Source organism: Carcharhinus amblyrhynchos, chromosome 2 (assembly GCF_965287045.1).
Source record: "Carcharhinus amblyrhynchos chromosome 2, sCarAmb.v2.hapA, whole genome shotgun sequence".
Classification (NCBI taxonomy): Eukaryota; Metazoa; Chordata; class Chondrichthyes; order Carcharhiniformes; family Carcharhinidae; genus Carcharhinus; species Carcharhinus amblyrhynchos.
Genome location: NC_137325.1, coordinates 97,690,515 through 97,707,125, shown reverse-complemented (window position 1 = coordinate 97,707,125; position 16,611 = coordinate 97,690,515). Strand labels below are relative to the sequence as shown.

Below are 16,611 nucleotides of genomic sequence, written 5' to 3'. Positions count from 1 at the left end.
AATAGAGAACATCTATGTAGGTAATAGTCACCATAATGTAATACACTTTAAATGGGAAGGTCATTAGTATAACAAAGAATAGGATAATAGATGGAGTAAGATGAGTGTTGAGGGACTGCGAATAGAACTTGGGAAAATAAAAAAGACAACACTGTCAAACAATGATGTGGAATAACAATGGGAAACATTTAAAACAGAATGTAAAACCAAAATTGAGAAAAAATTATACATTCTGTTTAAAAAAAAAACCCCAAAACTAAACACCAATGAAATACCATGATGATCTAAGACATGAGGGACAAATTGAGGGTGAGTAAAAGAGATATACATGTAGATGGACAGCAGGGAAGAGCATGGTAATATAGGAAGAGATGAGGAGAGAAGTCAAAAAATAAATAGGAGGACAAAGAGGAACAATGAAACTAAAAGAGCAAGGAACCTAGAGCAAAACAGTAAAATATTCTACAGGCATGAAATTGTAAAAGGTAAGCTGAGATGTGAATTAGTCACTAATGACTGTCAGAATAAAATCACAAGCAGCAGTAGCAAACTGGTGGAAATATTAAATAATTACTTTGTTTCAATATTTACCAGGGAGTGCAGTTCAGGTGGATATAACATCAGAAAATGAGATTAAAAATGATATCTCATTTGAAATAACTTGAGGAGAAACATTAAATAAAATGAATCAAACTCAGAGTGGTTTCAATCTCTGGAGGGGTAGCAACCGCACATTTCAAAAATAATCTAGAAAAAGGACAGAGGCACTATTGCACATATTTAATCATTTGCACAAAGAAGTGTCATGCCAGAGCACTAGCAAGCAGCTAATCCTATGCCTATGGAACCAAAACGTGAGCAGCAAACTAGAGACCAGTTAGTTTAACATTGGCCCTTGAAAATAATGGAATCCCTACCGAAGAAAAACATCTAAAAACCAAAACTAGAATAAACCAACATGGATTTCAAAAGAGAAAATCTTGCTTGACTAACCTCATTGAATTCTTTGAGGAGGTTACAGAGAATGTTGCTAAGTCTATTGTAATTTATCTGTAATTCACAGTGGCTCTTGGTTAACATTGCTGCCTCACAGCTCCAGGGAGCCGGGTTCGATTCCCGGCTTGGGTCAATGTCTGTGCAGAATCTGCATCTTCTCTCCGTGTCTGTGTGGGTTTCCTCTGGGTGCTCCAGTTTCCTCCCACAGTCTGAAAGATGTGCTGATTAGATGCATTGGCCATGCTAAATTCTCCCTCAGTGTGCCCGAACAGGCGCCAGAATATGACAACGAGGGAATTTTCACAGTAGCTGCATTGCAAGGCTAAAGTAAGCCTACTTGTGACACGAGTAAAAAAACTAAACTTTGTTTCTGCTGCATAATGCACTAATGAACAAAGTAAGGAACAAGCAGCAGAATGCATTGCTCGCTGGCTGCAAGACAGAAAAAGGAAAGTAGGGATAAAGACTAGTTATCTAAAATTGGCAAACAATGATGTGGAATAACAATAGGGAACATTCAGAACAACAATATCCAGAAAAAAATACATTCTATGAAAAAACCACAACAAACTAAACACCATTGAAACAACATGATGATTAAAGGCGTGGAGCCTTGAAAGGACCAGCACCATAATCACTGTGGTTCACAAGTTGTATTATTGTGAACAATTTAGACTTTGGAATCAACAACACAAGTTTCTAGGTTCACAGGTGACATCATATCTGGAGGATGTCGAGACTGAGGAGAACTACAATAACTTTAAAGAAGATATGAATAAACTTGCAAAGTGGGTGGATAATTGGCAGATGAATTTTAACACAGATAAGATTAAAGTGACAAAGTTGAGGAAGTCACATTATTAGAAAAATAAGAATGTAATTGGAAGCAAAGGGATCTGGGAGTACAGATACACAAGTCGCTAAGAGTAGTGATGCAGGGATAAGAAGTCCATAAAATAGAAATCTAAGCCTGGGGGCTTATTCCTACAGGGATAAAATTGAAAATGGGAAAGATATGATAAACTTGTTGCAAACCTTGGTCAGACCACTGTGTTCTAGTTCTGGTTGTCATATCATAGATGAAGCACTGGAGGAGATACAGAAATAATTTACAGGATACCTACCAGAAAAGGATTGACAGATGGAGGCTGAGATTTTCCACTCCCTTTGCCAAACCCCATGAGAAGTGTAAAGTTATCTTTTACATCGGCATGAAAGCTTGCTGCAGTCGTCCCCTCCCCCCATCAACGGGGGATGTATTTCCTGCTGTTAAATGTCAGCAACCTCACTGAATATGTTAACACATCAAGCCAATATGCCGGAATCAAATCCTCATCAAAAAAATCCTTCCACAGTGACATGATGTCATGACATGTGCCTGGTGAACAGAGCTCTGAAGGTAGCTCGAAGGTGAGTGCAACATTCAAGAAGCAGCTCAGGATATTCAAGGGAAGTGGGGTGAATCAGGGGTCACCAGGCTTGACTCCAAGGGTATCGAAATTTGACTCAGGAGATAGAAGATTTGGTGTTTGGGGGACTGGTGGGGAGTTTGGGGGTGGGTGAGGCAGGGGGGAGCTCCAGGCTTGACTCAGGGCAACTAGGGTTTGACTGGGGGGGTACCAGGGTTTGACTGGGGGGGGGGGGGGGTACCAGGATTTGACTTGTGGCACCAGAGCTTGACCCAAAGAGCTACTCGGCTTTGACTTGAAGTACCAGGATAAGACTGGAAGAGTATCGGGGTTTGATTCCACAACACTATGGTGTTGACTCCAGGGAGACTGGAGAAGGTTGATTCAGGGAGTCATTGGGAGAGGGAGGAGGGCTGGACTGTCATGTGTGAAAACTGTCATTCTTGAGGTTGCCTTCTGCTCCTGGACCACAAGTCTCTTAGCAGGGCCTCACAGAGAGAAGGGAAGCAGGAGGAAGTGGGTTGGGGGGTGGGGGGAGGAGTTGTGCAGTGTCACTATGGATGGACAGTTCCATTCAATTTTGCAGGGGTAGTTTCTGAAGATGGCACGTTGCCAAGGGCAAAGACAGTTGGAAAACCTGCCAGTGATCAGTATTTGGTTGCTGCTGAGACCATTCAGTTGTAACTCAATTGGTATGGCTGGAGTCAAACTAATCACGTACTTATGCCCATTCAAGCACCATTTATGTGTATAAGTGCCACTGATAGCTACTTAGCACCCTTGGCACACTGACTTCCAAAATTGCTGACTACCATCGTGTGCCTGTACCATTGCCTGACTGGGAAAGCAACTATATTCCCTTAGAGAGTTGCAATGGCACACTGTTAGAGGAGAGTGCTCTTACTCCTTGGCTGTGTACTGAAGTGTGCCTGACAAGGACAAGGACAGGGAGAGTGCAAGGTCTTGGAGTGAAGCTTGGGACAACGCTGGCACCTGAGAGGAGAGCGCAGAATACAGTAGAGTCGCCAAAGCTGTGGCCACTCACTCATAGGGCAAGAGTGATGTGGGGTGTTGCCAAAGCAGAATTTAAAATAAGGACTGGGCATCAATGTTGTGGCCAGAACATGAGCCAGTGGGCTTTGAAAGGCAGCTTCAGACATTGAATGGATAAAGAATGATCCTTAGGAGACAACTGATAACCATCAAGTCTCTCTTTGATACTGCAGTCAGAAGGACGTACTAAACATGGAGCCTGGTGATCTTGCAGTCATTCTTCTTCCTCATAGGCAGGACAGAAGAAGAAGATATTATTGGAGCCACCTGGCTTCCCAAAGGCAGAAGCAAAACTGTGAAGAGGAATTCTGATCTCCCTATTATAGAAAGGATATTATTAAACTAGAAAGAGTGCAGAAAAGATTTACTAGGATGCTATCAGGACTTGATGGATTGAGTTAAAAGGAGAGGCTGAACAGACTGGGACTTTGTTCGCCTGGAGCATAGGAGGCTGAGGGATGACCTTATAGAGGTCTATAAAATAATCAGGGGCGTAGACAAGGTAGATAGTCAATATCTTTTTCCAAAGGCAGGGGAGTCTAAAACTAGAGGAAATAGGTTTAAGGTGAGAGGGGAAAGATACAAAAGTGTCCAGAGGGGCAATTTTTTCACACAGAGGGTGGTGAGTGTCTGGAACAAGTTGCCAGAGGTAGTAATAGAGGTGGGTACAATTTTATCTTTTAAAAGCATTTAGATAGTTACATGGGTACGATGGGTGTAGAGGGATATGGGCCAAATGCAGGTATTTGGGGTTAGCTTAGGGTTTTAAAAAAAAAGGCAGTGTAGACAAGTTGGGCTGAAGGGCCTGTTCCCATACTGTAAACCCCTATGACTCTAGGTCTTCACCCCAAGTGTTGGTATATCACATCATGGTGTGTCTCCACTGCATCTGGCACACACTCCATGGAGGGGGCTGGTGAATTTCAAGGCAGTATGCTTCTTAGCTTTTACAGCTTTGACTTCCCAGCAGCAAGTGTACAGGCTGTGTGTAAGGACAGCCTTTAAATGTGACAACCCAGTCATTAAAGTGCTGAAGTGATGGCAGGGCGGGTGAATCAGAGGCTGCCCGCCAACCCAGTGGAACCCATACGTGTAAGTTTTTGGCATTAAGTGCTAGAGTATATGGTGTGAAAAGCCGCCATCACTAAGTACCAGTTTTCCCACCCACCATCGATCTTTGCAGGTTTATGAGAAAATCTCACCCCAAGTCGCTTTTTACGAAGGGAAGGCTGAGTTGTGACATAATAGTGTTTTTAAAATTATGACAAATATTGAACATGGCCAACAGGGTGTTATCACTTGTGCATAACATCAAAATGAAGGACTACTACTATAAAATAATTCATTAAAAAATCAAATATGGAATTCAGAGGGAACTATTTTACTCTGAGAGTGGTGAGAATGCCTGTTGCAGAAAGCGGTTCAGTGTAGTTGATGTACAGATGTGTATTTAAGACGAAGACCAAAAGTGGGAGAGGAAAATAGAGTGTTGTGCTGGTAGAGTGAGATGGATGGGAGGATGCTGGAGCTGGCAAGAAACAGTTGGGCTGAAAGCCCTGTTCCTGTATTGTGTGTTCAATGTAACTCTCTGTGGATCAAAGGAAAAGAGACGGACAAATCTCACACAAATTTAAAATTGATAATGATAGTGCAAAGGGCCTGTGTGCAGGTGGCAGTGAGTATTTTTCCGTTACTGTATGCAAATAGCAGCTGTTTTTTATCAATCTGTAAGTATCTGAAAGGGGAAGTGGGTTTTCAGAGAGTGTCATGACATTAGGAAGTATAGTCACCAGGGCTAAGAAATGTCACCAGATCACTGGCTGCAGTGAAGGGATGCAAAGTTGACAGCATAATTGGAAGCTTGGGGAGTATCTCAGTTCTTGGAGAGCCTAAAAGAAAGGAAAGTCTAAGGCCTTTCAGCTATGACACACGGATGGGCTGTGTAATTTGGAAAACCCCTCAGGCTGCATGCCTGACATGGAATATACATTATAAATGTCAAGAGTATTGAAATTATCTTGAAACATCTCAGAGAGGGACATGCTGTATGGAGAAAAGTCGGATTCTATTGCATTTTCTCTTTGTTTTCAGTCTGAAATGCTTTTGCCCGCTCAGGCTATATGCCATGTTTGTAAACCCAGCTCTTCATTCATCTGAGGATGGAGCAGTGCTCTGAAAGCTTGTGATGCCAAACCTGTTGGATTTTAACCTGGTGTTGTGAGACTTCTGACTGTGCCCACCCCAGTCCAGCGCCAATATCTCCACATCATGGCCATATGCCTGACATGGAATGTATATTGTTAATATGAAAAGAATTCCAGGTGTATAGAGGCACCTCAGAGTAGAAATACTATTTGGAGACAGGTATTCTGTAATTTTCTAGTTGAAATGCTTTGTATTTTTACAAATTATATGAATAAAATTGTCATGACTTCAGTCAGGCTATTGAGGTTGGCCTATTGGAATATGAACTCCCTGATTAAAGAGTTCAAGGAATCGTTTCCTTGTATTTATCCAGGAGTGTCGGTTTCTCTGGCACTCCTGAAGGTAGCCTGCTGATTGATAGTACTCTGTGTACTACTATTGGAATTGTAAATAAAGGGATCTTGGTGAAGGGACTTCCATCTCTGAAGACTCATTAGAAAAGCATATCTTTGGAAAAAAATAGGGCCTGGTAGAATGGAAACCAGTACACCATGTTATACTTTAATAGAAGCGAGCACCTTCGGCTGATTAGCTGAGTTTTATTAACAATAAAGTTCTTTCAAATGGTCTGAGGAAGAATTCTGGGGCTGACCAGTCATTTACTATTCAGCAATGTTGTTTCACTTTGCATATTGGGTTACACATATGAGTATGACTGTCATTTGTCTCCTGATAGTTCTACATTTAGAACCTCCCTGTTGTTCCATTATTCTGTGTACATATCATCATTTTCCCAGAACATTACAATGGAAGATATATTTTAGCAATGAGTTTTTAAAAATTCTGTCACATTTGTTGAGAATAACAATACCCGTAACGTATTCTAGAATTCTAGAATGTGTAATGCATTCAAGTGGCGGCTAATGTATTCAAGAGATGGCTATATAGCACTTGGGGTGAATGGGATCAAAGGTTATGGGGAGAAAGCAGGATTAGGCTACTGAGTTGGACAATCAGCCATGATTGTGATGAATGGCAGAGCAGGCTTGAAGGGCCAAATGGCCACCTCCTGCTTCTATGTTTATGTTTTTATATATTGCCTGTTCCTCATGGGAGAATAGAATGAATAGAGCAAATAAAAGAGACATTCTTTAGGTGTGCTTGTACATTCACAAGTTGACTGCATAATTATTCTCCAGTTTGTGGCTGCAGATTCCCAGTTGTATATTAAAACTGCATGTCCCATTATTCCTGAATTAGACAGCACTCTGAGAGTGGACAACTGTTTGAGAATGAATTTGTGTCAGATGAAGCTTAAATGTTGTGTCGGTAATATCAGATTAATTGCCTGGTTTCCCTGAAAACATGTGGACCCTCCAGTCCTTGTAACCACCTTGTTCCCATGGTAAAGCTGGATGGAAATGCCAGGATTTTGATCCAGTAGTGTTGAAGGAACAGCTATGTGTCTGAGTCTGAATAAAATGAGATTTGGGGAGGCTGTGCCGATGTTTCCATGTCATTAAGATGATTAGGGGTTTAGATAGGGTGGATAGTGATAGCCTTTTTCCTCGGATGGAGAAAGCTAGCACGAGGGGGCATGACTTTAAATTAAGGGGGGGTAGCTACAGGACGGATGTCAGGGGTAGGTTCTTTACCCAGCGGGTGGTGAGGGATTGGAATGCCCTGCCTGCTGCAGTTGTAGATGCGTCTAGTTTGGGGGCGTTTAAGAGATCTCTGGATAGGTTTATGGACGAAAAGGGATTGGTATAGGCTAGTGGGTCATTGTTTTTGTAACTGGTCGGCGCAACATCGTGGGCCGAAGGGCCTGTTCTGCGCTGTAATGTTCTATGTTCTATGTTCTTAACGCTCTTCTCCTTCTCGAAGATAGAGTTTGTGGGACTAGGTGGTGACAGCAAAGTTCCCTCAATGGGCCCCTTTTCCATCAGTTGCTCAGTGTGATGCATGTGCTGTCACAAGGTGTACTTTCACCAGCCCTATGCTAAATTCCTTTGAGAGCTGGGTTCACACGAACTCCTAATATAGAGAGACCCTGCTCTCAGTTCCAGTTGCTCTTATGCTGCTTCCAGGTGGGCAGAGGCTCTGTTTCTTCCCAGAAACTCCAACTTTTAGCTGGGATGTGTGGTATCCAAAGTTAAAATGGGGGTAGATTGGAAGGGCTGTTTATTCTCAACCTCAATTTTTCTTTTTTTATTAAAATGTGGGCAATGCTGGAAAGGACTCAATTATTGACCCCAGGAATGCAACCATTGTTGCCCTGAAAAGGCGATGAACCTGCTCCTGAATTGCTGCAGGCTGCCCCAGTGGTGTTTGGTCAGGAATTCTAGCACATTGACTACTGCTGATACAAGAATTTGTAGTTTTGTCCAAGTCAAGGTGGAGAATGACTTGAGAAGAAATTTGGAGATGGTGTTACTGTTGCTGTTAGAGATCTAGGTGCTGGAATGTGCTATCAAAGCAACTTTGGTGATTGGTTGCAGTACATCTTGCAGATGAAAGATAACACAGCCACAGTACATTTTTAACAGAGAGGAATGATATTGAGTCTAACAGCAGGGGTGTTAGTTAAGAAGATTGTTCTGACTTGGATGGTGGCAAGCTTCTTGAGTGTTGTTCTGATTGCATCCATCCAGTTGAGTGGCGAGTATTTCAGCACAATTCTAGTTTGCACTTTGTAAATGGTACAGAGGCTTTGACTCACTCATTTCAGAGTACCCAGTTTTTGCTTAGTTCTTGTAGGTGTTGATATGGCTAATCCCTGATTCTATGATGCTGATGGGGAATATTGGGGAATATGGCATAGCTTTCCCATTTTCTAGAAGATATTTACCTTGGATTAATGTGGCACCAGTGTTCTCTGCCATGTGGGGGAGGCAATAATACAAGAACAACAAGAAAAATCAGGAGACCTCCATGAAGTGAAATGCTTCGTACATTTACAAAGATGCTAAAACTACATACAATTACTGTACACCAGTGCCACAGTATAAACTTGATATCCAGCTGATGCTCTTCCACTCTTTGGATGCCTGAGCACACCCCTGACTCCTTGATGAGAAGGGGCCCCATCCCCTTCTTCCGTAGCCACTGCAAAAAAAAAGCTAACCTGTGTCTAGAGTGATAGAGTACAGATCTGTGTGCTTCGCTAGCAGAAACTGGGGCTGCAATTTCCCATTGTATTTTAGAACATCAGCTCAGGCAGGGAAAGAAGCGTGTAGCCTGCTGACTGCCCCACTGGCTTGTCCCATCATACGTTTAAACACTGGAGCCTGCTCTACACCAAAATAAGCTCTTGAAAGATCAGGATGTAGTTTTTAAAGGCAGCCTAATGTAAAAAAGATAAAATGAATTTGTCCCCCACCATGGAACCCACCCACCTCCCAATGGACACAGACCCCTAGCAGCTCCCCCCCAGAATGCCCCCTGGCACTGCCCTGACACTGCCTCCTGTGATGTCGATAGGCATTACCAGGCCATGGCTGCAAATCTTCAGTTTCCCTGATCAAATGCTCCCCGAGCTGTCAGTTTCACAGGAGAAGAACCCCCTGCTCTGCAGTTGCTTTGGTGTTAATGGTATGTTCCACAGAGCTCAGGAAATAAGTCAGCTAGCTGCTAAAGCCAGAATGAATGGCTAAAATGCAACATAATGAGTGTTTGAGTCTTTTGATTACTTACACATCTGCACGTAGATGCTGGTTTCTCTATTCATCTTCAAACCAGTTCGTTGAAAGCCCAAAGAGCCCCAAACCAATCTTGCAGCATTAAACAACCCTGCATGCATCCAACGCACTTCCAACTGGTGAGGAAACCATTCCCTGCCACCCCCCCTTGATTCTAGGTGAGAGATTAGAAGATATTGATATCTTCATAGACATAGAGACCACACAATGAAAGATGTTTACACTTTATCACTGATAAAGGCTGTTTTTATCTGAAACTTAAGTTGAATCATAAGTTAAAATAGATCCTGTCTGTTTGACCATATTTAACTTTCTTTTTAGAATTTTTACACTATTATTTCTGTGTTAATGTCCGACTTCTATGCAGTTACTACCACTAACCTCTTGATGATATGATCCAGAAGAAAAGCTTGGGTGCAATTGTCTAGACGATAGTTAATCTTTACAGATTTGGAAGAAGTTATTTTTGGTTTATGAAAGATTAGATTTTAAGTTTGACCGGTTCTCAGGATTACACACACACTTGCGGGGAAAGCTCATAATGATTCAGTGGCAGTTTAAAAACAAATCACGTGGGTTTGGCTTGTTTCCATTGACAGTGTCAACACTGCTCTCAATGTTACTGTGGTGGCTTCGGGCCCTGCAGACAGAAAGTGTAATCGAGTTAAAGTTTTCTTAGATATAGAAATCATTTTGTTTTCTGGGCAGACGAACAGGTCACTGGTTGGTTCATCAAAATCACGTGCGGATTAAATCTGTAAGTCCCAACCAGATTATTTAACAGTTGCAAGAGGTTGCTGTAAATAATTATATGTTGTTAAAGTCACCATCTTTTCTCCCCCTTTGCAGGGGAAAAAAAACTATTCATACTACATAGGAGGTACAGCAGGAGCTGTGCATTTAAAACTGTCTTCATGTGCAGTGTAATTAATTATCCACTGTTGGATTTAAGATCAGAAGTTATGTTGGGAATTTCTTTGGCGATTCGATAACTTTAGCAAAAGATAAGTGGAAATCTTTGGTTTAGACCCATTGCAGCCATCAGCTGAATATGTGCTGAATGATTGAGTTGGCAGGAAATCAAAACCACTTTGTGCCAAAGCTGGAATGTGAGTTGGACACTTAGACCTGAATTGACCTTGGAGTGAATGTGCAGTGGAACTATTTCCTACAGGCTGCACTCTGACATTGGACTGCATTTACATGGCTGCAACATCAGCATGAAACAGCCTCACACTGAACTACAGTTAGAGTGTAAACACCAGCATGTGAGGATTCTTGAGATGGTGTAGAGAATTACCAGGATAATTTCAGGGATGAGGGATTCTAGCTACAAGGTTAGGTTGGAGAATCTGAGCTGATGCTCTTTGGAGTAAAGGAAGCTGAGAGCAGATTTGAAAGAGGAATGTAAATTTCTGGGAGGTTAGGTATCCTGGCACAAGTTATTAGTTATTAGATTTAAGGTTTTTGGGAAAAGATATGGGGGGATGTGAGGAATTGCGATTTTGGATACAACAAATAGTGATGACCTGCAACTCCCTGCCTAGGAGGTTGGTGTAAGCAGAGACAATGGCCAGAATTTTACTGGCACGCCCACCGCAGAATCGTGACGGGCAAGGCTCGCGGAACGAAATACTTCATTGGCCTCGGGTGGAATTTTAATGAGCCTTGCCCGAGCGAGGTCATAAAATACCAGCCAATGATTTCAAAAGGACACCTTCTTGAGGGAAATAATCTTGCAGCAATAGGTGGATAATGCAGGGAAATGGGACTGAATACGTTGATGTGCAGTGAGCCAGCATGGATTCAATGAGTTAAATGACCTCCTCCAGTGCTGTTATGGCACTATGATGTGCGCTCTTAATGGCTTTTGTCTGGCAATTAGTGAAAGGGCGTCTGGTCGTCTGACTGAAAATTCTGAATCGATAAGACGCTTCACCACAAACAGGATTGCAAGAAAAGTCACTAATTCAAAATCTCACTGTCTGATTCCATCACAATAAGAATTTGCATTTATATAGTGCCTTTAATGTAGTAAAACATTCCAAAGCATTACACAGGAGTGCAGTCAGACAAAAATTTGCCACCATGCTGTTAAAATAAGAAGTATTAGGACAGCTAACAAAAAGTAGGTTTTAAGGAGCATCAAGAGGTGGAGAAGATACGGGAGGGAATACTAAAAATTGTGGGTGCACATGATGCCTGAATTGAAAAAGCACTGAGGTTTTGACGATTGTTGCGCTGGAGGAGATTACAGTGATGGGGTTGGGTGGACCATGGAGGAATTTTAAAATAAGAATGAGAGTTCTAAACCTGAGCTGTTGCCAGATTGGAAGATAACATACATCAGCAAATATAGTGTGATGGGTTCACAGGATGTGGCGTGAGCTATGATATGGACAGTAGAGCTCAAGCTTACAAATGCTGCAAAGTGGGAGGCTGGTCAGGAAAGCCTATCCAGTTCAACACCCCCCTCCACAAACCAAACTCGCCCCCCCCCATCCCAACCTGATCCCCCCTGCCACCGACCTGACTCTGTAGAAGACACAAAAATCATCCCAACAATAGTTTAAAATCAAGAGGTAACAGGGAAGGAGGAACTCAAAACAATCACCCAACACCAGGGAAAATGTAGCAGGGAAACTATTAGAATGAAAAGTTCTACAAGGGTCATTTGGTTTTGTGGGACCCTCTGCATAAAACAAAAAGTGGGAATCAGTGTCTGTTGACCATAATGGGTGTGTTTACTAGATTTTTGGAGGCCATTCCATTCAGTAATATTACAGCTAAAAGAATTGTAGAGGATATACAAATTTTTTTACCAGATATGGACTGCCCACAGAAATCCAATCAGATCAAGGACCAAATTTTACAACAAAGTTATGGACCAGCTTAGGAGTAAAACAATTTAAATCAATTGTGCACCATTCAGATTTGCAGGGAGCATTAGAATGGTGGCATCAAAATTTAAAGATCATGTTGAAGATTGATAGTCAGGATTATCCAGAGGATTGGGATAAAGGAATTCCATTTGTACTTTTTGCAGTTGGGGATGCACCAATGAATCAAATAAATTCAGTCCATTTCAAGTGATTTTTGGCCATGGGGTAAAAGGATCACTTAAATTGAGCAAGGAGAAATTGGTGAGTCAGCATTCTGTAGGGTCCCAAACCAGCGTCCTCTGCTTGAACAAGAGGGAGTATGATAGGATGAGGGTGGAGTTGGCTAATGTAGACTGGGAGCGCAGACTAGTTGGTGGGACAGCTGAGGAACAGTGGAGGATTTTTAAGGAGATTTTTCTCCGTACTCAGCAAAAATATATTCCAGTGAAAAAGAAGGAGTTTAAGAAAAGGGATAACCAGCTGTGAATAACTAAGGAAATAGAGAGTATCAAATTAAAAACCAGTGCATATAGAGTGGCCAAAATTAGTGGGGAACTAAAAGATTGGGAAAGCTTTAAAAAACAACAAAGAACTACTAAGAAAGCAGTAAAAAAAAGAAAGATAGATTATGAAAGTAAACCAGCACAAAATATAAAAACTGATAGTAAAAGTTTTTACAAATATATAAAACAGAAAAGAGTGGCTAAAGTAAATGTTGGACCCTTAGAAGATGAGAAGGAGGATTTAATAATGGGAAATGATGAGATAGCTGAAGCCTTAAACAAGTTTTTTGTGTCGGTCTTCACAGTGGAGGACACAAATAGCAGACCAATAATTGACGGTCATGAGACTATAGGGGGTGAGGACCTTAAAACGACCACTATTACTAAAGAGGTAGTGCTGGGTAGGCTAATGGAACTAAAGATAGACAAGTCCCTGGGTCCGGATGGAATGCATCCCAGGTTACTAAAAGAAATGGCAGAAGTAATTGTACATGCATTCGTTGTAATTTATCAAAATTTGCTGGACTCTGGGGAGGTGCCAGCTGATTGGAAAACAGCTAATGTAACACCACTGTTTAAAAAGGAAGGTAGATAAAAGGCGGGCAACTACAGCCCAGTTTGGATATCACTTAAAAGTTTATTTTCACACTCTCTTCTCATTCTGTTTTGTCATCCATTGCTGATCTTTGCATCCCTCCAGTCTACAATCTACCTGACAATGTGGTCAATTGTCCACTTGACAAAAAGCAAAACAAATCCAATTACTGCCCCATCATGGGAGAGCAAACAGTGCCATCAAACAGCTATAACCTGCTCACTGATGCCCAATTAAGGCACCCTCTTATCTCACTACAGCCTTGGGTAAAACATGGACAAAAGAATTGAACTTAAGAGGTGAGGTGAGAGTGACCATGGATCTCGTGCTCTCACCTTAACCCGCTTTCCTCACACCGATCTCTCCTCTCTGATTTCCTGCTTTCAGACGCCCAAGAACTGGTGCCTGCATTAACCCTAACCCAACTCTAACGTTAACCCTAACCTGAATCACGGGGGCAACAAGGGTTGGACATGAGCCGAAAGAAAAGTGGCAGAGCACGAAGAAAAGGGGGCATGTCCTCTTTCTGTCTCATCCCAAAAATCTAACCCGAATGCTGAGTCACAGAAGCATCAGGAGGAGGAAGAATTGCAAGAACACAGCACTAAAACAGAAGCCTTACTCAGGTACACACTGTTCAGAATTGACAGTGTACATACCTTGGAAGCTAGATGGTGTGGACTTTAGCCAGGCCAGATTCTGTTATCAGCTCACCAGGGAGTGAGATTTCAGTTGAGCGTTGCTCCGATGTGGAACTCAATGACACAGCTTATAGTACACTGAGGGGCATGCACTCTGTGATGTTGAGTCATTTTTTGGGCTGCCCATCAGCTTCCTGTGACTTTCAAGGAGCATGGAAGAATCTGGCTCCCAGTTGAATGAGGGCATGCGGCAGAGGGTTCCCCTCTATTTCTTTCACAGTGCAGATCCAGGGACACTGCTGCCATCTGTTGAATGAGACATTAAATCATGGCCCTATCTGCCCCTTCAGGTGAATGTAAAATATTCTATGGTGCTGTTTTAAAAAGAAGGGGAGTTATCTCTAGTGTTCTCGCAAGTATTTATCTCTTAATTAATATCAGAATAAACAAATGATCTGTTTATTATCATATTCTGGTCTCTGCACAATTTAGCTGCAAAACTACACTTCAAAAGTACTTCACTGACTGTAAAATGCTTTGGGATATCTGCTACTCATCAAAAGAGCTTTCTAAATTCAAGCCTATCTCTTTATATCTATTGCAGCCTTTGAGTGGACAAGTTGCCTATTTCTCTGGCCCCTCTGTGAGGATACAGCAACACTCTCTGACAGATCCAGGAATTCACCAGAACACCTCCAAAAACATTCTGGGGTACTTGCACTTTGCAATTGAAAAGCTCCAAAAGATGTCCAAGCTGAATGTTGGTTCCTTTCAATACCGAGTGCAGGAACCATCTTGTAGCTTGACCTTGTTGTTGGCGGACTGAGCAATGAGGAAGCTTCTGGAACATTTGCTGACTAAGTTTGGGAACCTGGCATCACATTAGCTGATTGGGTTGTGTGAGGCCACTGTCCCTTCACAGTCAAAATCCTGGAACTCCCTCCCTAACAGTGCAGTGGGTGTAGCTGACTGCAGCAGTTCAAGAAGACAGCTCACCACCACCTTCACAAGGGCAATTAGGAATGGGCAATGGATACTGGCCCAGGCCCATATCCCTTAAGTGAATAAATACCAAAAGAGCTTCATACAGGCTGGCTTTCGTGTGGCACAGGTGGCTGGTGGTGATTTGGACGGAGTAATACTCCCTCATGTGCCATTCTGTACCAAAGCTGCATCAGCTGCACAGGAAGTGACCTGCAGCTCAGAACTACTGCAATGAATTTCTAACCTACAGCCTTTGTTTCATAGAATCATTGAATCCTACAGTGCAGAAGGAGGCCACTTGGCCCATCAAATCTGCACCGACCACAATCCCATCCAGGCCCCACACCCATAACCCCATGCATTTACCCTAGTTAGTCCTCCTAACACTAAGGGACAATTTAGCATGGCCTATCCACCTAACCCGCACATCTTTGGACTCTGGGAGGAAACGAGAGCACCTGGACGAAACCCACACAGACACAGGGAGAATGTGCAAACTCCACACAGACAGTGACCCGAGCCAAGAATCAAACCCAGGTCCCTGGTGCTGTGAGGCAGCAGTGCTAACCACTGTGCCACCATGCCGCCCCATTCCTTGCTCCTTTTAATCTGCGTGTATCTGTTGCTACTTATTCACCAGTTAAGCAACATGTTTAAAGCAACTCCATGCCAAATCCTCGTCAAGACCCAAAATTGAAACAGATCAAAGCAGCCAACAATGGGTTTAAGCTGAACTGGAATTCCTGCGTTTTGAGGCTGCACTGTGACAACTTTGCTCTAGGAAAGAGATGGTACAGACAATGATCCTTCTTTCCTGTGGTTTCATGGCGTCGTACAGCACATAAATACAAGTACAAGTCTGAAATGATTTCTCACGTTTGAATATCTTATCAATAAAATAGTAGCAGTGACACTGTTAGAAGAGTCTTTTGTAAAGAGGCACAGAGAGACCAATTTGCAGTGAACCATTGGGAGAAGTGAGTAAGCAAAATAGATCGCTTTGTACTCCTGTAGGAAAGGTGATAATTAAACTGAAATGGCTCTTTCAGTGGGTGTTGATGATAGCTTGGAACATGGCAATTAACTGCAGTGAATATAAAGATGTTAATTAGCTGTAGTTAATTACTGTTTAACAGTATATTAAGGAGTTTTGTTCCAGAAATTGTTTTGAGTAATAGGTGGACTCAAAATTTAATTCTTCGAATATACTTTTCTATTTGACATATTGTGAATGTGATTCTTCCAAAGCTGCACACAGTTGCTGATATGTTTATAGGCAATGTAAGACTGTAGTGCAACAAGATGAGTGTTATTCAGGGGAAGCTTCTGAACTAAAAAAAGGGTGGAAATATTGTGGGTTGCTGGATGATTTACCAAAGTTAGTCCTATGCATTTCTTAAGGCTCTGCTTTCTCTTTCATGTGGCTTCTCTTCTGAAATAACAGAGTCGTCTGCAGTCAAGCTCTCCTCCTTACATGATCTTCCCACTCAGCTACAGGAACTTTACCAGAAGGGTTTCGTTCTGGCTGGCTTTCATCCCTTCATACAGTCCATTGATGTGCAGAAGAAAACTCCAGAGGAGAAAATGTTCAGGGCCATTCTGATCAAACCAGCAGTGAGGTAAAGCGGCCTAAATAAAAATGGTCACTAATATACTGTCTTTGTGTTAAAAATTGTTTCATTTTGTACTTTACAAATTTTTAATT

At 42.2% G+C, this 16,611-nt stretch overlaps 1 protein-coding gene across 1 annotated transcript in view; it reads left to right on the top strand.

Moving 5' to 3' along the window:
* LOC145361306 (raftlin-like) overlaps positions 1 to 16,611 on the top strand; it is a 110,972-nt gene that overhangs the window by 25,492 nt on the left and 68,869 nt on the right. Inside the window, exon 3 of the mRNA XM_080216962.1 lies at positions 16,351 to 16,525. Within this exon, the coding sequence (XP_080073088.1) occupies positions 16,351 to 16,525 (175 nt within the window). The remainder of the gene's footprint in view (positions 1 to 16,350; positions 16,526 to 16,611) is intronic.